Source organism: Ambystoma mexicanum, chromosome 2p (genome assembly GCF_040938575.1).
Source record: "Ambystoma mexicanum isolate Mex_15411 chromosome 2p, UKY_AmexF1_1, whole genome shotgun sequence".
Lineage (NCBI taxonomy): Eukaryota > Metazoa > Chordata > Amphibia > Caudata > Ambystomatidae > Ambystoma > Ambystoma mexicanum.
Genome location: NC_090923.1, coordinates 891,913,848 through 891,932,348, shown reverse-complemented (window position 1 = coordinate 891,932,348; position 18,501 = coordinate 891,913,848). Strand labels below are relative to the sequence as shown.

At 45.6% G+C, this 18,501-nt stretch overlaps 1 protein-coding gene across 1 annotated transcript in view; it reads left to right on the top strand.

Moving 5' to 3' along the window:
- Positions 1-18,501, top strand: part of LOC138566872 (protein jagged-1-like) — a 453,219-nt gene that overhangs the window by 133,580 nt on the left and 301,138 nt on the right. The window contains exon 2 of the mRNA XM_069644589.1: positions 13,316-13,612. Coding sequence (XP_069500690.1) covers positions 13,316-13,612 — 297 coding nt within the window. The remainder of the gene's footprint in view (positions 1-13,315; positions 13,613-18,501) is intronic.

The window sequence follows — 18,501 nt, the reverse complement described above, 5'->3', positions numbered from 1 at the left end:
AGTAGAACATGTATATTACCACCGATACCAGTGCAGATGGCATAGGCACCACATTGACCCAAAAACAGGGGAGCAGCGAGCATATTGGGGCATTTGACTCCAAGGCACTTTCGACAAGGAAATGCTGGCATCTGCTAGGGCAGTGGATCACTTTCATACGCATGTTAGGGCAGCAAAGTTTATTTATATTAAAAAACTCAAGGCTGCACTCTATCATCCACAAGCAAGTGGACTGGCAGAGAGGGCTAACAGAGTCAACAAAGGGTCAATTCAACTGCCCAAGGGCTCAGGCATGAAGCAGAAATGGAAGCTATTGCAGCACATAGAATGACGCAGAGTGCAGGAATATCACCCTTTCACATGATGAGAGGAAGGAAGGCAGCATCCACACTAGTTTCCCCCTGGCTGCACAGGATAAGAGAGAACACAGACATACACATGAAATAAGTGGCATGGAGTGTTTAAAGAAACAAAAAGGAGATAAGAACCTGGTGCAATCAATGAGGAGCAGTACGGAGAACACCAGTGGAGAGAGGCAACCTGGTAAAAGTAAGAATGCCATAAAGGAGAGAGTGACTGGATCAAATTACAGTCAACCCATGAGAATAGCAGGGTCAGGAACAAACCATGTGTGCACCCAGGATGGGAAAATGTGGAACAATGACGAGAGTAGCAGTGTGTGAAAAATCAGGAAAGAACATCATATGAAGATACTGTGACCAAAATAAGCCGAGAGGACAGGCACATGTTTGAGGACACATGTGAGGAAGATTACGAGAGGGTAACAAATGTGTCTCAGGAAAAGGAGATATGTGGAGACAGGTCTTGCAAGAGCAAAGGGATCATTAGAGCTCAGAGCATGAGCGAGGGGTGCCCTGTGCAAGGGACATTATGCAAGGAGCCGGAGCCGAGTGAAGACCACTCCTGCTTCCGCAGTTTTATTCATATCGTTAATATTACAAACTTGTTAATGCTCAATTAAACGTATTCAGTACTTGTCTGCAATGAGTCATGTGCCTGATTATGCGAGAGGTGCACACCACAGTACCTAAAGTAAATTTCACCCGAAGGAGCATCATCGAAGTGGAATTCTAGGCACATTTTGGCAATTCGAGAGCATCAGCAGGTGCAGATAACACAGCCACTTAGACTCCGAGCTCCCAAGACTTGCAGCATGCCAAACAGCTTTAGTGGACACTCCCACTCTAATTTTACAGGCCACAGCTGTAGCCCGTCATGGGCGTGAGGGGGGCCTGGTATTCCCGATTTTTCTGCAGGGCAGGTCAAAGCGGATCCGGCTTTGAAGTGAGCAGGAGGGTGGTGCCCCTGCTAGTGTATTTCCCCAGGGAGACAGAGAAGGCCCAGGGCCTGGGACATGCACATTGAAGCAGAAGTGACCCATCACAGCCTGGCCGGGGGACTGCGGGTGAACTGAAGTTTATCGGGTGATCAAGACTGAAGTCACTCATGGATCATGCAGTGTCAGTGAGCTGAGCCACTGTAGAGGAACACATGGGGATGACACAGCTCTGGCTTGGTTGGGAGATCCTGTCATTGTGATGGGGGCAAACGCCGAACAGTGGCCTAATCTGAACCATGATAAGTGGCCCGGAGGTTGTCTCTGTAGTGGAGATGGGGGAGCCTGCAGACTTGCCTCTGAGGTTCAGTGAAGGAGCATCCTGACCTGCATGTGCCTTCTGGTAGTGGATTATGGCAAGGAGGTCCACCGTCCATCAATGCTCAGCTGCACATTGCCTCCATTTCCCGCCAGGCGCATGAGAGAGACAGTGCTTACTTATAGAAGCAAGCTCCTCTTTGTCTGGTAGTCCCCTTTTTGGAGACCTTATTACAGTGGCTAGTATATGTCAGTGTTCATGCTTGGTCTCCTATTGCATAACACGTGGAACCTGTGCATCTACAGGCATATTTTGTGTACTTGCTTACTTTTCAAGATGATGCAACACACTGAGGATCACTGGATACAGGACTTTGCAGATGCTGAGGTCACCACCAAGATGAACAGTAAGTGTATCCTGGATGAGATTGAGGTATCGAGAACAGATGTACAGGCACCCATGTCATAGTTCAAGAGTAGAGTTGACAAAGTAGAAGGCAAACTGGAGGACGTGGAGAGTAACCAGTTGTGAACTGATGTTCTTGAACTGAAAATGGAATTAAGAACCTAGAGAGGAGAGAGAAAAAAAAAACTCAGGTTGAAAGTGAATGATATTGAAAATCAAGAGTGTAAGTACACTCTCTGTGTTTGGGGTGTACCGTACATGAATGGTAAGAGCACCTAGGACTTGGAGAGAAACCTTAAACATGTACTGGATGATCTTCTGGTCTTCTGCGGGTGCTCAGAAGTGCGCAGTGGAGATCCTCTCTGGGAGTTGTTTCCGTCTGGAGGAAGTTCAGGATAGAATGGCTTTTGAGAGGAGATTGCTAATGGTTAACAGTAAAATGGATAGACAACTGCTTTCCTTGATTGCTCTGCATGCCTCAATAGCCAACAGTCACTGTTCCTCCAGAGCAACTTCAGAATTATAGATCAGTGAGCTCAGAGTACCAAAATATTAGGTATAGATTGTAAGGTTATTAGGGACCCCTACTGTGTGGGATATCTGGCAAATGGGATGTATACAAGCGCAAGAATAAAGAAAGGGTCAAGCGGGTGAACAGTTTGCACTTTCATTGTTGATGGGTTTGCTGGGAAGCACATCCTGACACTAAGGGGTGCATGCCTTTCTCTCCTCCACACCAACCCATTTACGCGGATAGATTATTTACTCACTGAAAAAGGAAGGGAGCACCTTACTGCTGCTTCCGATTTGATGGTCGTGGGTGGTCAGACCATGGCATGGTTATGATGGATATGGATTGGCGAAGACCTCCTCGGGAGAGGGGTAGGTGGCATTGTAATGACACCAGGGCTTCAGATAACTGTTTGAAGTGGGAGCATTTTACTTCCTATTTTGTAAAGCTGGTAGTAAAAGGATTTTTGGGGATTAATAAAGTAATTATCATTCCCAATGGGGTAATTTGTAGGTGACTACAAATATATTTTAACTAACTAACGATCTAATTTTGTAATCCATGCTTCTTTGCACCTAGTAATGCCATCTCTTGGGGGTCACAGAGACCATATGTATAATGTGAAATCAAATCAATGTAGCCATTGCAGCGCACAGTACCGTGGGAACCTTTGTACGCGTCTTTAACCATTCCCCACCGCTCAGTGATTCCCTACTATCACACTCTCCTCTTTCTTTCAACTTGAGCTGTGGTACCTCCACACTATCCTGCAACTCTGATATAATTGATATATTTCAATGATTGTGGCCCCCATATTTAATATGGAATGCAGTAGTGGCCGGCAGGATAGCTCGGGGGCAACGCGTTGGTTCTGCAGGCAAGACAGTATTGTGCACGCTATAAAAGATTAATTATTAGTGGGTATGTCAGTGGTTCCTCTATCTATTCCCATCTATATACCAACCTGGGCATAGTTAAAAAATTTCCCTTAGGTCATTCTGTATTTCTCACTCCAGTCCGTGAAAGGCAACAGCCGTCCCCCGCGAGTAAGTCCCCTATCAACAAGAGTCTTTGTCCAGCCCATCTCTCATCACCTATGGTCTTAATCACTTCAGCTTGCTTCGTAATTGCTCTCAAATGGACCTCTGGGCTATACACCTCCTTCAAACGTAATCTAGCGCACGTGCACCACACTTGCTGAACTAGCAACACTACCCAACATCTCCCCCTGCCTATAGAAGTTCTGCAATTTTGCTGTTCAATTATTTGATAAAGGAAGATTAATCATGCATGGTATGTTTACAAACATGCATAGGAGTCTCTGAAGGATCATATCGCCAAACCTCCCATTAGGGACAGTGGCACCTTGTTTGCCTCCCAGAAATCAATTGTGTACTCTATGACACTAAGTAGCCTGCCTGTATTGTTTGGGAATGTTTCAGCTATGGTAGAGTTTATCTCTATATCGAGATATCCTAAAAGACTGGAATCCCCATTGAATCCCCATATCTGGAGGCTCCTCCCTCGATTTCTCTGTGAGATTCCCTAGGGGGAAGATAACTCGCTTCCTTTCATTCACTCTGAATCCCGACATCTCGCCAAACTTCTCAAGGACTCGCATCCTATATGCAATATGTGTTAGTGATAATAGTGAAGTACCTTGAAATACTGTTGAGGAAGCAGCCAAAGCTTCTATAAGGGGACTGCTCAGAGCTGACAGAACCTGGAGAAAGAGAAAGAAGTCCTTTGTTGAGAATAAGTTGAAACTGGACATGCAAACTCCCCAAAATGTGTTAAGGTGCATGGGAGGAGATAATAAGGGCCTGCTCTTTGAAATTCGAAACACGAGGCAGCAACTGCATGATTTAGTGTTGTAGACATTTATGAGGCAACAATATTATGGGAAAGGTGATAAGGCAGGTGAACGTTTGGCTAACAAGTTGAGAGCTCAGAGGGGTGATAGGAGGGTGGATTAAGGATGAGGAAGAGGTGGAGTGGGATCGCCTGACTGAGGGGGCACAGTGATTTACTCATTATAAGTCACTCTATGATACAGGGATGAGGGAAATGGGGGCTAGAATGCAAAACTATTTTGAGGCTGGATGTTCTGAGACTTACTGGTGAAGAAGCCGAGTGTTAGAGGAACTGATTTTGTAGGAGGTGGTGAAGGCAGCCATTCAGCGGTTGAAGACATGCAAATCACCGGAAGAGGATGGGTGCCTTTTGTAAGTTTTTATTGGCATTCCTCTCCCTCATTCCTGTTCAAGTTGCATAATAAGGTGCTTAGGGGGTAGTGGTTCCCTCCCCTTTTCTTAAGGCTTTAATAATGGTGATCCCGAAAGAGGCAAAAGACCCCATATTTTGTTCATCCTCCTGACCGATTTGACGACTTAATTTGGTTGCGAAAATTCTCACAACAGTATTGGCCTCGAGATTGGAGAGCCTTTTTCCTAATTCTCATGGACGAGGAGAGTTTTACAGTGGGTGGACAATTTACAGAAGACCCCGGATCTTATGTCTTTCCCAGGGGGTTAGAACAGCTGACTCTTTGTTTCTGGTCTCGAACACTGAAAAAGCATTTCACAGGGACAGCTTGCTGTTCTTAATGGAGGTCTTGGTTGAATTTGTGTTTGGGGAATACTGGCTGTATCGGATTGGAATGTTCTATTCAGACCACTCTGCAAGGGCAGTGGTAAATGGTGTTCAATTGGATGAAATAGCCTTGTGTGGAGGTATGAGGCATGGCCGTCCTTTGCCCACTGTTCTATGCTCTGGTAATGGAACATCTGGCGGCATGTATCACAGGTAATCTGACAATAAAGGATTTCAGCCCAGAGTAGGGAATAAAAAACTGGCTCTTTTTTTCAGGGTCCTTTCTTCAGGATATCACAGGTGTTTATTTATTTTTTTACATTTATAGCAGCGCACCAAACCCTCAGGCATCAGGGCGCTAGTTAAAGTGGGTGTGAAGTGAACATTCTTCAAATTGCAATACCACGTATACAGGTTACAAAATACAAGTGGTTCACGAAAAGCATAATCTTGCAAAGCCACGCCTCATGGCACAGGGGCTACATCAGGTATACGGATGGGCAAAAGGCAAGATCAGGTAGGTAGCGGATATGTACGATACATATTCAGCAGTAGTGTGCAAGTCAGGTCAGGAAGGCTGCAAACGTGTTAGGATACATATGATGCACTGGCTGCAAGATACAAAGATGTTAGGATACAAATTGCACTTGCAGCAAAATGCTGATAGGTCATAATAGGTAAATTGCGAGGGACACACATTTGCAGCAAAATGCCGGCAGGTTGCAATGCCGTGAGTCAATTACAAGTTGGGGAATAAAGCATATGACAGGCGCTGCATAACACACATATGAGTCTGTGGATGATTTAATAGTCAACAGATCCGCTGGCTGGGATTAAGCTACACCGTTAGTGTGCAAAGGCAGTCCGGCCTGGGAGGGCCTGCTCCCCATGGCACATACCGGATAAGCCTCATCAGCGGCTTTAAGTTTGAGGTTGTCCGGTGCGAGCAAATAAAGTCATGGGATCGGTGTGAAAAAGGCGCTTGAATTCATATAGCCGGAGAGCGCAGAGAGGAAAGGAAACCAAATAGAATCAGCATCTACTCATCCAGTCTGAGCTATCGGCCAGATCGGATAATGCAGGCAGCTGCAAGGGGTGGGAGGGTCAGGGAGTGGTAGCATAGTGGACCGAGGGAGAGGGCGAGTTTCAGAGCTAATAGAGGGATCCTGTGGTAGGAAGGGCGTCAGGGGAGAGTATCATGTAGCAAAAATATCACAGTGCAGAGATTGCGGATGATATACCTTCTTGGATAAAGGATTCCATGATGAAGTGATAAAAATGCGGACTGCGTATTCAGGGACGTGATTTCCAGTGCATGGAAGATACTACAGGAGTCAATGGATTTATGATAGATCTTGAGTTCCAAAGCGCCGTCCGTGCCCAGACACGGGCTGCAACCCTTAACAGGGGTCCTTGAAGAGGGGCCGGTGTTATGATGCAAGTTGAGGGGTTGCAATGATGAGCCAGGAGACCAGGTTGGGTTAAGAGACTTTAGTGGGCTTGTGGTACATAAGTCACAGGTAATAAGTTACAGGCAGGATAAGTACATAAGGGAGGGAAGCATCCACCGGTCCCCCCTCTGTTCAGCTCATTTTCCAACTGAACAGGGAGAACCTTGGCACTCACACCAAAACATTCTAGATGGAACACTATAATACAAGCATTCCAGGCACAGGCTCACATATACTTAGGAAACAGCTAATGAACCAGGATCGGTAAGACATAACAGCCGGCTTTGCCCCACGGCTACCATCATCCCCTTGATTTGTAGTTGGAAGTGGCCATTCGGGTGCGCGCATGGGTGGAGGAGGAGGCGCATGAGGCCTGGGAAATGGCTTGGAGGAGGCGGCGGCCATGTTAGAATGCAACAAAAGCTCTGATGGAGCTACCCACATGGTATCGGGGCCTACCTCCTCATGGCTATTGCCCGTGGCCTGGCCAGTGTCTCGTTCAGGAAGGCAGATAGAATATGCTCTCAGATGTAGTGGAGTTAGCAGAGATACAGGTGTATGGAGTGAATTTGAGGTTCAAAAGCAACCTGGCTAAGTCTGTCGTCTTCCCAGTTGAGGAGCCATCTACAAAAGTGTGCTACTTCCTGCACTGTCTTCCTTTTTACATTGCAGAGTCAAGTATCACATATTTAGGGATAACCATGCCTAGGTCTTTTGAGGACTTTACCCTGAGAATTGTTTGACCCTTTGGAGATGGGCCAAAACGTCTCTGCCAGGGATGGCCCGCCATAACGCAATAAAGATGAATGTGTTGCACAGACTTCCTTTTCTCTTTCAGATACTTCCTGTTTGAGTGCAATCTGGCTTCTTTTCACCACTGAGAAAAGAACCACTAACATTTCTCGGAAAAGGCAGGATACCTAGAATAGCGTACAAGATTCTTATTCTTCCTTTTAAGGCATGCCATAGAATTTCTCAATTGGTAATCATGGTGGACCACCTGGACTCCAAGAGTTTGAAATAGCGGGTTTCCTTGGAGAATGTAAGTTTGTTCCCAGTCTCATTCAGAGACTGGCTATGGGTCCTCAATGGGGTGTTTGGGAGTTGTTGAGGTCTCCATCTGGTCCCAGTGGTTCTCTGGGAAATATGGAGGGAGAGGAGTTATACACAGTGGCTGTCAACATGGCCATCCACCCCTTAGCTGTATTTGGAGTCTGCCCATTAGGGACTGGATAAGGGATGGCCAAATATTTTAGTTATGAGTTGAGCCTGGAGAAGGCAGGCCAGATGTGGGAGAAAGTATGCCACAGACTCTTTGTCCAATTACATGATATCTTAAAAATAGACCCTCTCACAACATTTCCCTATTTGCAGCTTAAGTGAGTGCTGACTGACAGTAGATGGAAGAATAACTCCTATCACTCAATCCATAGAAAGGGTTTGATCTCACGGTTTTGTGTAGGGCTGTTTCACTGATGGAACCACAGGAGATTCTCAGGGTCAGGAAGCAGACGGGAACCGTCATGGAGAGGGAAATGAATGGCAAAATATGGGGTTTCCTTTTGTTGGACAACCTCTAGGACCGCCATCACCTCTCAGTATAAGATACATACAATTAAATTGTCACATCGCTGGCAGTATCTCCCTCTCAGACTAGCCAAGATGTATTTGGATACCAGCCCTCTTTGTTGGAGGAGATGTGGAGAAATAGGATTGCTTTGGCTCTTATTTTGGGCATGTAAACATTCTCAAATATATTGGAGGGGTGTCCTTTCTTGGGTACGAGATGTTGATGGGCTTGCCAGGTCATTGGTTCCTCTGATCTTGCTCTTTGGCATAAGTGAGGAGGAAGGAGAATTTCACCGGCAAGATTGAATCTAATATCTTGGAAATAAACAGACGGTATGCAAGATGTGGGACATTTTTAAAATGGAGAGACTGACACATACGTTTAATGATTCCGCCAAGTATATTGCTGAGGAACGCTCACCCTTTTTCTGAAGTGTGCTGAATTAATCCTTACTTGTGGTATAACAGACAGGCAGAACATGGGGGAACGCACCCCAGGGTTCTGGTATAAGAGTAAGGAGATGGAGGGTAGATGTGCAATGGTTTATTTGCTCGTGCTCTGTGGGGTGGGGATGGCGGGATTTGTCCCCAACCTTGTGAGGAACATTTTTAGTAATGATCTCTTATAGAAGCTGCAAAACATTTTTGACCTTTTGATTCATGAATCCCGAGCGGTTGATTTTGACTTGTTCTGTGCATGGAGGTGACAGTACACCGATAGGACAGAGAGCTCACTAAAGGTGGAGGTGTTGCTCCCATATCCAGGCATGAGCTCTCCATCAGATTGTGCAATGGCACATGGGAAGGTTATGCTGAACTCCTCTCAGCCAAACTATCCCTGTCTGTGAACTGCACAATAAACATAAATATTATATACAGGCCTCGTGGCACTGCCCCCGACTTCCAAGGGTAAGCCCTAAGCAACAATTGAAAAAGCTCCACTAAAACCATCTTACTCGGTGACCGCAATCTCGGTCTCGCCGACCCTAAGGACAAAGCAGTGTCAGCCCTTGCCTAGGAACTCAAAGACCTTGGATTCACTCAAAAAGTTACTCATTCAACTCACTCTAAAAGCTGCACCCTTGATTGGGTGGCTGACCTCAACTGCTCATCCACCATAACCTCCAACTCGGCTTGCCCTTGAACGGACCATAATTGCATCCAATTTTCCGTCCCCACCGAGCCCACCACCAAACTACTCTTCTATGCCCCCCCAGCTAAGGTCAGAAGCTCCAAAGAACTCACATCAGACAACATTCACCACTTCCTGGATGTCAAGGAACTGAAACCCCTGTTTGTCACCGACCCCAACACTCTAGCTGACATCTACATTCACACCAAAGCCATTGACACCATAGCCCCTATTAAAGCTTAAAAGAAAAAAAATCCTTGAATACTAATTCTTGGTTTACGGATATCTTACTAGCTCTCTGCACCAGCAAACACACTGCTCTAACCAATTGGCAGTCCAACCCCTGTGACTCCACCAATGAAGAATTCAAAAGAATATCAGCACAAAATAAAAAAACTATATTCCATGCCAAGTCTAACGCCTTTAACCTACGGATCTCTAAAGCTAACTCCAAATCTAAGGAATTATTCTCCATCTTTAAAGATCTCACTACCCCACCCACCAGCCCCGATGAAATCACAAAAGATGTAGCTTGGTGCTCTAGCATACCGGCAGCCCTACTAAACAAAATTACTCTTCTCCAAGACAAAATTGAAATACAACGCAAAGAACTACCCAGGTCCAACTGCCATGCCATGCCTAGCACCCCCCGCATAAGACTCCACCTCTCTCTTTTCCTTCAGAGATGTTTCAGAAACAGAAGTCATAGATCTCCAACAACTTAAACCATCCACGTGTAAAGGAGACATCTGTCCACCCAACATCATCAAAGACGGCACTGACTCTCTGGTCCCGTCCAGCCTAAAAGAAGCGTGGGTCCGCCCCCTTCTTAAAAAGCCGCCCCTAGATCTATCATCTCCTAATAACTACCGACCTATAACTACCTTCCAATTCCTCCTTAAAATCCTAGATAAAGCTACGCACAATCAGATCCAACACTTCCTTAAATCCAACGCCATTCTAGGCAAAAGACAATCAGGATTCCGCAAATGCCATGGCACCGAAACCACCCTCCTGGACTTAAAAAAACAAATAACCGAGATAATGGACAAAGGCAAACCATCCCTCTTATTGCTATTGGACCTGTCAGCCGCATTTGACCTCGTGGATCACAAAATTCTTACCTCCCACCTCACCAATGCAGCCCACTTTTCAAAACAGGCGTCCTCTTGGATAACTTCCTTCCTAGAAGGTAGAGCCATGAAAGTGTTCTCGGACGTGGCAAACGCAGATCTTACCACCATCCACTACATTCCCCAGGGCTCGTGCACAGCGCTGACCCTCTACAACCTGTGTACTAAGCCCCTTTTCGACAAACTGGACTCCCTCGGCATAGCCTACACCAACTATGCTGATGATACACAAGTTCTCCTCCCTCTCACTGGCTCGTACGACCAAGACTCTGCAGCCTTCTCCAAATATATTCCACCATCCAAGCTTGGATGGCTGCCAATGGACTATGCCTCAACGGAGATTAAACAGAGATCATTCTCATAGGTCCCAAACAAATACTGCAACTTCATCATTGACAATACCACATCCCCGTCTCCTCCTCAGTGAAGACCCTTGGGATTTATGTAGATTCCACCCTGTCTATGACCCAACAGGTCAATGCCATTGCCTCAGTCTCTGCCCACACCACCAAACTAATGAACGCTATCAAACCATTCCTTTCTAAGTTAAAACTGCCTTTCCATCACCCTAGCCACCATTGGTGCTAGACTAGATTACTGCAATGCTCTTCTTGCAGGCTCCTCAGCCAAAAACCTAAACTGGCTCCAAACAGTCCAGAATAACACGCTCAGAGCTGCACTCAACATCCCAAAACGAAACCACATCACACAGGCCAGACGGGCTGCCCACTGACTCCCAGTCAAGGAAAGAATCACATTTATGACTTTTACCTTAACACACAAATGCCTGAGCCTCTAGGCTCCCTCTACCTATCCGAAACCATCATCAGAGACAGCTCCTTGTGTCCCAAAAGAACTCACTACGACAACCAACTGCACATCCCGACCGTCAAAAGGGCCAAAGCAGGTGGGGGGGGATCGGCTTTCCCCACTTAGCACCAAAACTTTGGAATACCTCGCCCAACGCTCTCCGAGCTGAGACAACCCTCACAGTTTTCCGCAAAAGGCCTCAAAACCACACTATTCAACTAACACCCCCCCTCCTCCCTGTTGATTTCTGCACTGCCTATGTATTGGCTGTAACTAAGTATGTATAGCCTAACACACTGTCATGTAACCAAGTATGCTTGTTTCTCTAAACATTTATGTCTTTGTAACCAGCTGCGCTCACCTGTAACAGCGCCATGATGCCTCAGGGCTGCTATGCGCTATATAAATGGTAATAAATAAATAAATACACTTACTGGTTCTACAGCAACAGGAAATTGGGGTCACTGTTCTCTTGCTGTTTTGTCAGCTCATTATGATATGCAGTGGTGGAAATGGAAAATAATTGGTGTGGGATCCCACAAGGGCCGGGATAGTGGTGGAGATTTGGGGGGGCGCTGCCCGAGGATGCAGGGTTTAGGGGGGCGTAGCTGGCAGTTGACCTCCGATCAAAGGACATTTTCAAAATAATAGTTTAAAACTGCGCTATTTCTTTCATGCTTCTTCTTTTCCAAACTATATATCAATTCCACTTTAAACCACGTCTATGGCACTGGCGATGAGTTACTTCACTATGCGGATAATAGCTTTGACTAGTGTTGCTGAGTAAATATTCTTTAAAGAGCACAATTAGCATCCCATTTTAGTTTTTTATTAAACTCCCCTTTGGGTACTATTCAAACAGGGTGATTTCTGTTCGCCATAAGCAACTTTTCCTTTTACTTGAACCACACCTGGCACAGCTCCTGCAGCTCCCCTCTGAAAGCAGTTGGCTGAGTGCATCGAGTGGGATAGTTTCAATGTTAATAGGGGTATTTATTTATTCGTACAATGTTTGTCAATACCTGTATATTTATTTATGCAATGTTTGTCACAGGTATTCGACTAACATTGCATAAATAAATAAACTGTGTTGTGGCTGAGGACTGTATCTTCCTCTGCTGACCCCTTGTATGGGGTCACCAGAGGAAGTTTGTTTGTGGGTGCTTTTTTCCCCCCAGCACTGGCTCTGGCTGGATCCCGAGATCCGGCTACACATCCGGTGCCGGATCTTGGATCCAGCGAGAGCCAGCTCAGTCGCCAGCGCTGATGATATGTATGTTTGAAAAATCTTTATAAAATCTTATTGGGAAAAAAAGGACGGCAATTCCGCGTCACCACCAAATATTTCCTCCACTCCTGTTTCTAAAATGATAGACTTCACTGTCTCGAGTTCTTTCTTTGTCCTTAACCTGTTAATTTTGTGGTCCTCACGAAAAGCTATTGTTATTGCCAAACCTAGAGCAGATATTATGGTGCGCCCAATAATACATCACATTGTTTTCCTTCTGAGTTACATATACAAAAACTGTTAGCAAAGCTGTGGTTTATGTCTTCTGTAGAAAGCCATTAGCAAACATTTCCCTTTCTGAATGGTGTACCCGCGTACTGTCACGTGATTGCATGGGCGCATGACATTCAGACTTAAGTGATGTATATCATGGCAGGGGAGTACAGCATTTTCTCTGTAATGATGTTTAAAACATTTAATTTTGGGCTGTTGAAGAAAGAGGAACCTGCCTTATGCCCCCACTCTACATCCCTTTCAATGCACTAAGGGAAAGCACAAGTTGTGCGAGGGGGCCAAACAACATTCCATTGCAAATGGGTAGGTTTCAGCTACTATGGTTCCGAGTGACATAATAGACAACTTGAGCTTCGTTCTCTTTGCCTATGACGTCACTCAGAAGTACCGCAGAGTGGAGTATAGTAGTTGCTAGCTACTCAGCTATAATTGCATACATGTTTTGCAAAGTATTAACTTACACTGGTATGAATGTATACAAACGTAAAAACAAAAGCACACGCTCGTCACTTGAATTACAATGCTTTGTCAATGCTATTTGTAATTCACGTCCTCTGTCTGCCTTTTCTCCCAGATTCTAGAAGCTTCTGGGACCTTTGAACTGCAAATCAAGATGGTTCAGAACTACCGAGGTTTGTTGGCCAGTGGACAGTGTTGTAAGAGCGGGACCCCACCTTGTACAAGAGATGAGTGCAACACCTACTTCCGGGTTTGCCTGAAGGAATACCAGCTGCGAGTGGCCCCCAGCGGCGCCTGTGTCATGGGGACGGGTTCCACGCCTGTGCTTGGGGGCAGCACCTTCACTATTCGTGCCAGGCATGGAGAGGAAAGCCCAGGGCGGATCCTGATTCCATTCCATTTTGCATGGCCGGTAAGGAAGCTTACCATTGTCTCTTCAGTAAACTCCGTGCATGTATTCAATGTATCAAATTATAACGTGCACGTGCAGCCAGCCCAAGGAGCAGCATCAGAGTGCTGTCAGCCACTTTGATTTGGATGTTTTGTAAAGCTTTGGCATTTAGAAGGTAAATGCTTCATAACTTACATCAATAGTCGCATTCATGGTTGTTCCACTGCTTGGCAACAGAAAGCACTGACAAAAAATCACAGGGTCTGTCATTTCTGGTGCGTGATGTATACGCACCTCTCTCACGTCGGGGATGCTCACCTGTTATGGCCTTAGATACCTGACGTTCTTTGCTGTTTCCTTCTCCCATTCAGGGACGTCATTTCACCAAAATGCCAGGGGTAGCGAAAGTGACATCACTTGACCCTTGACATCTGATGATAACGCAGGAAGTGATGTAATTTGACCCCACCCCTAAGAGACATGATGGCCGGTGATAGAACACGACCTTTAACCCCTTTAATGAGTCTAGCAATTATTGTATAGAATTCAAGAAATACACATTATTTGTTGTTGCTCTTCTTTCTTATGTAGGGTCACTGCTCATAGTGTTAAACTTGTGGACCCCCCCCTGTTCAACCAAAATGCCAGGCACTCCAGAAACAGAGAGCCACATTGCACAGTTTTTCCTTTTTTTCATTTTTTTAGGGGTAGCAAGGGAGATCTCAGGGGTCGCAGGTGTGACCCCGGGCAACCCCCAAATGACGTCCCTCCTCCCATTATACTTTTGCCCGAATGTGCTTTATATGTATATTAAAAAGTGTCTCCACCTGTGCCTTATTTTTTCCCAGAAGGGCTTAGGAAATACCAAAATGCTTATGTATTATCACTCATGCATAGTGTAACAAAGTGGACCTCCAGTACTTCAGGTAAGTTACAGGTTCCTTTATTGTCCATGTCCAGTACTCTTCCTCAAGACACAGGGATGGTAGGGGACACAAGATGACAAGGGAAACACCGGGCTCACCCCCACACCCATCTTCTCAGCTCACTCTTCTCACTCTCACTCCCAACCGTCACTCACAGAACCTTGAACACCAACATTCTACATAAACATTCCAAGTAGGTGATGTCACACACCCACCTAACCTGAAAGCAGATTACTACACATAGCACCTCTCAGGCCCATTGAGTAACGGTTGCGGTTGTATGGATGTGTATGTCAACCTAATAAAGTGCAAACCAACCTGGGAAGCAGAACATCACTTTACTACAGGATGCACCCAAGGGGTTATAAGCAGTATACTTAGGACTAGCAGAGGAGCTCTAATCAGCATGGGCAGGCGGGAAGGAGGGGGTTCCAGAGGGGGAGCAGAAAAACTATTCTTTGATGCATAGGCTCGTCTGGTCCTCCCTGAAGTGTAGGATGGAGGCAGCCAGTCTTAGCTGTGTTGGTAACTTGTTGCAAAGACAGGGTGTTTAGCAGAAACGAGCCTGATTTTCAATTTTTCCCCTCTGGTTTTCTTGCTTCAAGCCTGGCTCCTAGTGGTAACATGACAGGTGTATTTGTAGAGCATACATTCACCCCCAGAAGGGGCGTCTTGGTGCTATTGACAGATAGCAGATGTTTATTACCCGACTTAATGGTATGGAGGAGGCTGAAAGGCTGAGTGGAACTGCCAGGATTCGAACCTGTGACTGTGAGGTCAAAAACAGGTATCTGTCGATGGTACATTAGTCCACTGAGCCACATATGCGGGCGGTGGTTTTTCTGACCTCTGCAAATTGAGAGATTCTCTGTCAGGTACAATGGTGCGTTGGTTGCGACTGGTTTGTAGGTAATTCAGACTGCCTTGAACATGAAGTATTCTTGAAGGGGTAGCTAGTTCAGATACTTAAGAATGGGGATGATGTGGTCGGGTTTTCTTTGTCATGATGAAGTGTACTGTAGCATTCTGGATGGCTTTCAAAGAGGACAAGGTGGGAAAGCATTATAACCTGGCACCTAGTAGGGAGTTGCCACCATCCAGGTGTGCGATGACTAGTTACTGGACAACTGTTCTGAAAATGGAGGTGGGCATGAAAGACTTTACTTGCAGAGGAGTGCAAGTTGCTACTATGATGCTGGGCTCCTCTTGGCAATGTGTGTTTTGAATCAGAGGTTGCAGTCGATGGTAAAGCCAAGAGATTTTGCAGTGGGTGAGATTTGAGGCGTGAATGCACTCAGCTTCATGTTTGCCAGCTAAAGGTGAACTTCAGCCTGCTTTGTGGGGGTTCCTAGGAGAATTCATTTGACCTTTGCCGGGTGGAGCTTCAGGTAGGTGCTTGACATCCAGGCTTGAATGAGGGACGGAGAATGCTTGAGTCAAAGGTATGGTTGATGCAGTTGCTCTTGAGGTAAAGCCGCATGCCATCTGTATATTGGTCTATCTTGATGTCGGTGCTGGTGAGGAGTTCCCCAAGACGTTCCAAGTAGAGGTTGAAGAAGAGGGCGGTGGGATGAAACCTTGTGGATCTCAGCAGGCTACTAGGTGGATGCTGAGATCTTTTGGGGCCCATCTGAGCGAGTTGATCTTTGTTAGCAAGGTAGGCAGTGAACCACTGCAGGGCTAAGATAATGTGTGTGATGAGGATGTTTAGGAGCAGAGGTCGAAATGGGCGGAAGCGGTCGGGAGCGGTGCTCCCATACTTTTTATTTTTAAGTTTCACTGTTCCTATACTTTTATTTTAAAAAGAAACCGTTCTGGATTGGTTTCGTTTTAAAATAAAAGCGTAGGAAGAAGTTGAAGCTTGCACTTAACTGCACTGCACTGCACATTCTCATAAATAGCAGGTGTGTTTGTTTGGGGGGTTTGGATTGTGTGTGGGAGGCAGCGCAGGGATGGGGTTTGTGGGGAGCGGGGCAGACCAGCAGAGCACATAGCTCCACTACTTCTTTTCGTACACTTCGACCACTGTTTAGGAGGGCTTCATGGTCAATAGTACAGAAGGTGGCAGAGAGGCCAATTAAGCTGAGTAAGCAGGGGTCAGCTTTGTCTAGGTTGTGTAGAGTGTCATTAATAACTGGTGATAGTTTCTGTTCTGCATAATGGTTAGAATAGGATGCAAAGTCGTGAAGGAGATAGTGCTTAGTGATCTATTCATAAAAGCAACAGTGTTCTCAATCACTTTACTGAGGAAGGGTAGATACATGATGTGGTTATAGTGGCCAGGTTGAGCATGAGTGGCCAGGTCATGCGGGATGAGCATGAGTGGCCAGGTCATGCGGGATGACATGGGCATCATGAAAATGTGTTATAGCGGCAATGCTATGCTACAAAAATGGAGAACACTGGGTTTTGTCTGCTGAGACAATATAGCCCCAACCGGATTCGATTTACAGCCTAATACATTCATGGTTACGCCTCGGGAAGAAGAGTCTTCTAGTTGGGCTTTCATTTGTGCTAAAATGAAAAAAGAAAATATTTATTTGTTCAATAGCAACAAATTTCATAAAACATACTCAACATTTCGAACGGACAATAATCATCGGGTCAGCAGCCATTATTTCTATTATGCTGATTCAATACTATGGTACTGAACACTTTGTAACCCTTACAAACAACAAAACAGAGAGTGGCAATGCTGGCATATATTATGGGGCCGTAAGACATGATAACATATTTTATAGGGCAATGCAGATGGTTACAGGTCTTTCAATCACTGAATTTGCATTGGTGAGCTTATATTGGTGCACTTGCTTCTTTTTTCTTCAAGTGAGGGCAAGCCTACCATGCCCTCCTCCCTTTTTAAATGCATGCCCCCCTTATACATATTGATATATGTGGCTTGATCGAGTGTGTTCACCACTAACCAAGTCACCATTAAACTACATTACTCCCAGGCGACCCACTCTGATTCTCCCCATTGGATTTTGTTTCTATGTATCCCACTGTTATTTCTTTCCTGTTTCCTTGGCCCTTTGAGGTTTTCCCTCTGTGTTCCAATGTGATTTACACCCCTGGTTACCAATGTACATCAAGTGACTGGCTACTAGATATTGTAACTTGACCCTGTAGCATGCTGAGCTGTTCCAGGCAAACCCACCATGGTTCTGCTCTCTCTGATCCCTAATCTGAACTGCCCTCTGGTGCAAGGGTACTCAGTACTCTCAGATGCATGCTCCCTATGTTTGCCGTTCCTCTCTGTGTTTCCCCACTCACATCGCTGCACACTGCCCACTGCCAGAGATACCATCCCCCTCCAGGGTGCCTCAGGATATCTCCTCAAAACGACCTTACCTGAAGGGCACAACTAACGAGACATGGCCTTTATCACACCAAATGGACACTCCAAGTTGCCCACCAGTAGCCCCACTAACCTCCCTGCACTAACCTTCTCAAACTATAAGCTCAATCATGTTACATATATACTAAGTAAACCACTTTCACACAGCAAGTGAATAACCCTCCCAACAGACATCAACCTACAGAATGATGACGCTACTTTGAACTTGCATATCACAGTTCCCGCTAAAGAATCCTAGCACTACGAGAATGCAAGGCTTCCCACTGGACACAGACGCTTCTATTTTCACGGCACAGGCCACCTAGAAACACCTATGTTGCTTTCACTTGTCTCATTAAAATGCCTTGCAGTGTCATTGCTCACCTATATTGTGGACAAAGACGTGAGTGTGTTGTACAGTGGCAATGCTGTCATATATTGTGGCTGCAGGCAGCACAAAAAAAGAGATTTTCAGTAACAGTACTGGTATGTATTGTGAAAATGTTCTTGTGTATTGTTGGTGATTTGGCATCTATTAGATTTTTTCCCAAACTGAGTGTAAATTATATGGCATTTTTACACAATATTTTGCAAAATGTGTACTGCAAAACAATCAATTTCAACCCACAGTTGGGAGAACCTTTCTT